The sequence below is a fragment of the Microtus ochrogaster genome, unplaced genomic scaffold (genome assembly GCF_000317375.1).
Source record: "Microtus ochrogaster isolate Prairie Vole_2 unplaced genomic scaffold, MicOch1.0 UNK8, whole genome shotgun sequence".
Taxonomy (NCBI): domain Eukaryota; kingdom Metazoa; phylum Chordata; class Mammalia; order Rodentia; family Cricetidae; genus Microtus; species Microtus ochrogaster.
In genome coordinates, this window is record NW_004949106.1 from 4270562 (window position 1) to 4277452 (window position 6891).

The 6891-nt window shown below is 43.1% G+C and overlaps 1 protein-coding gene across 1 annotated transcript in view; it reads left to right on the plus strand.

Moving 5' to 3' along the window:
• Positions 1–6891, plus strand: part of Gtf3c3 (general transcription factor IIIC subunit 3) — a 31781-nt gene that overhangs the window by 1370 nt on the left and 23520 nt on the right. The window contains exons 2-4 of the mRNA XM_005366359.3: positions 82–184; positions 1814–2001; positions 6460–6583. Of these exons, the coding sequence (XP_005366416.1) occupies positions 82–184; positions 1814–2001; positions 6460–6583 (415 nt within the window). The remainder of the gene's footprint in view (positions 1–81; positions 185–1813; positions 2002–6459; positions 6584–6891) is intronic.

Genomic DNA, 6891 nt, shown 5'->3' on the forward strand with positions numbered 1-6891 from the left:
GAGTGCTGGGATTAAAGGCGTGTGCCACCACCGCCCAGCCCGTGTAAGTTTTTGAACGGTTGTACTAATATTCAATCGCAGAGCGTTCCAGAAAAAGGAAAACCATCACCCCAAGACAACCCGGAAGTCCCATCATCATCAGGGATCGACTCTGCTAAATCCCAGGACAAAGATGCCAATGAAGGTGGGTGGACTTCGTTTGCGGCCAGCTTTAAATGCTAAGAGCCCTTAGCCAAAATGGTGCAGTAAAACCACTTGCTTTCGCTGAAAAAAAAAAAAAATAGCCTGCTTGTGTTACCTGGTTTATCAGTGTTTGGCACATAGTAGCTGCTTAATATTTATTTTTTAAACGGTTGTATGTCATGATGGATGTTTTGGTATAGTTCCAGTGTTGTGGGGTTTAAAATTGATGCCAGCGTTTGTTCAGGGCCTTTTTATTGTCATTTGCTAAATTGACCTCAAGTGGGAGAGTTCTTGCGGACTGTAGCAGATCGTGCCGCTGTGCAGACTCCCGTGCTTAGATGGCATGTGTCCGTGTGCATGCGTGCCTATGTGTGGAGGCCGGAGATGGACATTGAATGTGTCCCTTTAGCCCTATGTGTGGAGGCCGGAGATGGACATTGAATGTGTCCCTTTAGCCCACTCCAGCATGATTTTTGACATAGGGTTTCTCACTGTCTCAGTCATTGCTCTATTGCTGTGAAGAGACACCACGACCACAGCAACTTGTACAAAGGAAAGCATTTAATTGGTGCTTGCTGACAGTTTCAGGGTTTAGTCCATTATTGTCATGTCAGCAGGCGTGGTGACAGGTGGGGTGCTGGAGAAGTAGCGAGGAGCTGCATCCTGATCCAGAGAGAGAGAGAGAGAGAGGGAGGGAGGGAAGGAGGGAGGCTGTTGAGACTAATGGGTCCTGGCTTTCAGCTGCTCTTCCCTCCTAGAACCTTCTAATTAAAGTTACTAGAAGCTGTGCCTAGCTTAGAGGATCAGAGGATGGGTTTTTCACCTGTTGGCCATGGACTGCAGGGTTTTAAGCCTACATGGTGCTAATAAAGAGGGGCTTTGGTATCAGTGTTTGAAGGTCTGTGTGTTGGTCTGTCTCTGCGTCTGTGTTCTCAACCTCCAGCCCCTTGCCCGAAGCTCATGAACTGAAGTCTAGTGCAGGCCGCGGTGCTTGGCAGAAGGGGCTGGGCCTAGGTGGGCTTTTGAAACTTCAAAGTCTACCCGCCCCCCCCATCCTACCTCCCAAAAGGCCACACCTACTTCAATAAAGCCACCCCTCCTAATCCTTGGCACATAGTGCCACTTCCTGGTAACTAGCATTCAAGTCTATGAGCCTGTGGAGGCCATTCTTATTTCAACCCCTGCACTCCCTAAACCTGGAACTCACCTATTGGCTAGATGAGTTGGCTGACAAGCTCCCATCCTGTGCTCAGCCTCAGGCCTCTCAGGTTTCAGTTGCAGGCAACCGTGTGTGTCACTGGGCTCCCTTAGGTCCTAACTGTGCCTTGTGACGGATGCTGTCTCCCTTCTCTGCTTGTCCCTGTTACTGTGTGTGCTTTTGCTTTTGCTCTTCCTTTGCTTGCACGTCTAGATGAGGCACAGAGGGGGAACCAGCCTTTCCTGCAGAGTGAAAGACGTGGCTTTACATTAGCTTTCTTTTCTTTTTGGGGGGTAGGGAGGATGTTCATTTGCCATTACTTTCAGGTTTGTTGTTGCTGAGGGTAGGAACTTGTGCTCCATGAACAGGCAATTTTTTTAAAGTTGTTTTACTGATTTCCTACCCCCATAACTTCAATGTACCATTCCTTAGGAGAAACATCTGATGGAGTGAGTAAGTCAGTTCACAAAGTGTTTGCTTCTATGCTCGGAGAGACTGAAGATGATGAAGAAGAAGAGGAAGAAGAGGAGGAGGAGGAGGAAACTCCTGAGCAACCCACCGCAGGCGATGTGTTTGTATTGGAGATGGTTCTCAACCGTGAAACCAAAAAAATGATGAAAGTAAGTTGTTAATTATTTAGTTCTTATAAAAATATAAGAAAGTGATATGGTCATTGAGCAGGAAGCTTTCAGTTATACTTGGGAAATAGTTCAACAGTAAGAACAAAAACTGGGAGGAAACTGCCTGTTACTCATTTCTTTCTTTTTAAAATTTAACTTTTATTTCATATATGTGTGTAGTTTCTGCCCACCAGTAGCTCCCAAATAAATACACTGAGGCTTATATTAATTAAAAATGCTCGGTCAGTAGCTCATGTTTATTACTAACTAGCTCTTACAACTTAAATTAACCCATTTCTATTAATTGGTGTGTTGCTACGTGCCTCATGGCTTTACCTGTCCTCCAGCTGTCTTGCTCCCTGTGTCTCCTGGTGACTCTATTGACTCCACCCTTTAACCTCCTAGCATTCTTAGCTTAGCTAGCCTTGCCTGTACTTCCTGCCTGGCTACCGGCCAGTCAGTTCTTTGTTAACCAATGAATGTGATATATATGGACAGTATACAGAAGGACTCTTCTACAGCATGTGTGTATTGTATTTACATCATTTCCCTTGTCTTTTCCCTCCAACCCCTCCTGTGTCATCCTTGTGCCCCCTCTAAAGTCACAGTCTGTCATTATTCTTGTTACGTGTGTGTGTGTGTGTGAGAGAGAGAGAGAGAGAGAGAGAGAGAGAGAGAGAGAGAGAGAGAGAGAATATATTAGTACAACGTGCTGTGTTCATTTAATGTTGCTCTTGTGTCTATGTGTTTAGGGCTGACTGCTCGGGAGCGGTAACCTGTCAGGGTCACTAATCTGATTCTCCCTCCCTTTCTCAGCAGCACTGATTGCTGTAGCTCTTCATCTAGGGCTGGGGCCCTGTGAGATCCCCCCCTCCCCCATCCACACTGGCCTGTCAATTGGCACTGTTATTTTTGAGGTTTTACTTAGGTAACCATACACTGCCATATGTAGAAGACACTGTTTCTCAGCAGACCTCCTGGTTCTCTGGCTTTTAAAACTTCCCACTCCCTGTCTGCAGTGTTCCCCAAGCCTTAGCTGTAGGAGTTGTGCTGTAGACTGCCATTTTGACCAGCTGTGGCTTTCTGTCACCGTTCCGTGTGCTGCAGAAAGAAGCTTTGTTGAGGGTGAGAGCTGCTCTAACCTGTGGATGTAAGGAGGAATATTTAGAACCTGAAGTGGTGCTGGTTTAGGAAAGTAAGCTCTTCTAGATTCCATGGCTCCACCAGTCATGAGGAGCTGCCCAAGTTACAGAAGCAGGCATGCATTCCCTCTGGTTGGATGGGATTAGTCCAGTAAGGTGGCTGCTGGTTACCCCAGAATATATAGGTGTCATTATTGCACTTTCCAGAGTATTGTGGTGTTCTGGTCATAGTCATGGTTTGTAGGTTGCACACTGAATATGACTGGTTATTGGATATTATGAGAGCTTGTCTCCATCTGTTGGATGTGTGGTTTGTCTTCAGCAAGAGAGTCTTACCTTCAATTTCTTGTAGGCAATCAAGGGCCAAAGAAAAAGCCTGTATTGTTTTTTAGGGGTGGCGTGGGGGTGGGGCGTTTTGTACTCTTCTGACCAAGGACTCAAAAGGACACTTCTATACTGGCATTGTTTTTTTTTTTTATTTATTTATTTATTTATTATGTATACAATATTCTATCTGTGTGTATCCCTGCAGGCCAGAAGAGGGCACCAGACCTTATTACAGATGGCTATGAGCCACCATGTGGTTGCTGGGAATTGAACTCAGGACCTTTGGAAGAGCAGGCAATGCTCTTAACCACTGAGCCATCTCTCCAGCCCCTGGCATTGGGGTTTTTGTTAGATAAACTATCACTCTTGGGGGGAGCATTATCACCCTTAGTGGCATAACTTCATTGAATACTCACACACACACACACACACACACACACACACACACACACGTTTTAAGTAAACATATCACTGTGAATCGTATGGCTTTTTAAAGCATCTTTTGTGCCACCTACCCCTCTTCCCTGGTAAGTCTTCCTCACCTGCTTTTCCTGTTTCCCTTTCATAGCACCTGCGCCCCGCTATTCCCTTCGCTAGGCGTAGTGCCCTTCTCTCCTGCCAGGTAAATTTCACGTGTCCGAGTTACTCCATGCTGTAGCACGTCTGTAGACTTGGAGCTGGGATCCGTAAATAAGAGAGAACATGTGGCGTTGGTTTTTCTGGGTCTGGGCTACTGCTCAGCATAATATCTTCTCGTTTCATCCATTTACCTGCATATGACATGATTTCATTTCCTTCCTAGCCGAATAGTGTTCCATAGTGCGCATACACCGCATTCTGAATATCAATCCACCTGTTCCAGGCCATTCGCATTATTTCTTACCTGTTGTGAATAGAGGTGAGGGATTACCTGTGGAGTAGGGTCCCTGGGGTATATGCCGAGGCGTGGTCTAGCTGAGTTATATGCTAGATGTGTTTTTAGCTTTCTGAGGAGTCTCCACAGTGCTTGTGGAGTGGCTAGTCCAGTTTAGTTCCCACCAACAGTGGCTCCTTCTTGCCCTTGCTCCTCCCCCAACCTTGACATTTGCTGTTTTGTTAACCTGTGATAAAATTTCAAATTGTCTTTATTTGCATTTTTCTAGTAGATAAGGATGATAAACACTTCTTGAGATATTTCTTAGCCACTTTTATTCCTTTTGAGAACAGGTTTCAAACCTATTTCTTTTAATTAAGTCATTTGTTTTCTTGACTTTTTTTGGTTGTGAGCCTAGCCTTTAACGGCTGAGCCATCCCTCCAGGCCATGACTTTTTTTGAGTTCTTTATATATCTGGTTCTTAATCCTCTGTCAGATGAGTTATTTGACAGTCTCTCCCACTCCATGGGATTCCTTTTCACTGGGTTGATGATTTCCTGTACTACAGCCTTTGAGTTTTATGAGGCCCTTGTTTCCTGTACATAAAGGCCTGGTTTCATGAGGTCCCTGTTTCCTGTGTTAAGGCCTTCTGGTTTTCTGAGGTCCCGCTTGTCAGTTGCTGGTCTTAATTCCTTGAAAAGTGGACCTGTTTGAGGAAGTCTTTCTCACACCTGCCATGTTTCTTCCGGCAGTCTCAGTTGAGGTCTGTGATCATCTGGAGTTAGTTTTGCCTGGGTGGTAGATTTGGGGTTAATTTTATTGTATGTGTGGACATCCAGTTTTCTCAGCATCTTTGTTATAGTCAGGCAGCTGTAGTTCTGCGTACTCATGTTTGGGTATTGTGTTTGATCAGTTGGTCTGCATGTCTGTGTGTGTCAGTGTCATACTGTTCTGTTGTTATAACTCTATAATATGTCTTGAAATACAGCAGGGTAATCCCTTCAGCATTGGCTTTTTTTTTCTCGGAATTGCTTTGGCTATCCAGGGTTTTTTGTGTTCCATATAAGGATGTGGTGGTGTTGATATTTCCCCCTATTTCTGTGACGAACCATTAGGGTATTTCAATTGGGATAACATTGAATCTATAAAATTGCCTTTGGTAGAATGGTTATTTTTACAATATTTTGCCAATCCATAAATTGGAGGTCCTTCAATCTTCTTGTGTCTTCCTTAATCTCTTCAGAGGTCAAAGTGTCATTGTAGAGGTCTTTTACTACCTTAGTTAGGTGTATTTCTAGAGATTTTCTTTTCTTTGAGGCTACTGTGAATTGTCATTTATTTCTTATGCTTCATTTTGGAGAAATTTTATGTAAAACTATTGTTATGTCAAATGTTTTGTAGTTTTGCTACTGAAAAACCTATAACTCAGTGGGTTTTTGTTGTTTACCGAGTTTTGTTTCTGATGAATTTCCAAGAAGGACTTTCTAGTAAGTGTTCTGTATGGAATGACACAGGATCTAGTAAGTGTTCTCGTATGGAATGACAGGAGCTAGTAAGTGTTCTAGTACGGAATGACACAGGATCTAGTAAGTGTTCTCATATGGAATGACATGGGATCTAGTAAGTGTTCTGTATGGAATGACACGGGATCTATCTAGTAAGTGTTCTGTATGGAATGACATGGATCTAGTAAGTGTTTTAGTACAGAATGACAGGGGATCTAGTAAGTGTTCTCGTATGGAATGACACAGAATCCATTTTGTTGCATGATGATACTGTTGTATTGGTCAGCAGCTCAGTAATTCCTGGCCGTTTGACAGTTTGTATTTAATTGTACTATGGACTTTCAACTGTAAGAAGGTTTTTGTTTTGTTTCTTTTTGGTTTTTATTTACTTATTTTTGGTATTCCTCTTTGGAGAATATCAAAATAATTTTGAACTTTCCTGCATTTGAATTTTAGCTTGTTTTGTGTAATTAGATATAAAATTAAGGCATTAGAATTATGACTGAGTGCCTTGTTCTGAGTTTAGAAGATTTAGAATTTTTAGAGGGAAGTTCCCATTATGTTTTCTGTGTGGATTTGGATTGAACTCTGAGCTTTATCTTAATCTCCATGTTGTTTTCCTCTGAACAGGAGAAGAGGCCTCGGAGTAAACTTCCCAGAGCCCTGAGAGGTCTCATGGGCGAAGCCAATATTCGCTTTGCTCGAGGAGAACATGAAGAGGCGATATTGATGTGCATGGAAATCATAAGACAAGGTGTTTTCTGCAGGACTTTATTGATAATAGCTAATTGATTGACGTTTTTAGCAAGTGGGGATGCGTTTGATTGTGCAATTTATGACAATCCATCCAGAAGTGAGGGGTGGCTGTGGTAATAGGAGCCCGCCACTTTTCACACTGATAGGAGTTACTGGGAAACGGAAGCCTTGGTGTGAGCCAGTGAAGATCAGTAATGTCTTCTAAATCTTTCTGGCCCCTCCCTCCTTTCAGCTTTTCATTTTAGGTTTTTACCTTTTATAGCATTATTATTATTATTATTATTATTATTATTATTATTATTATTA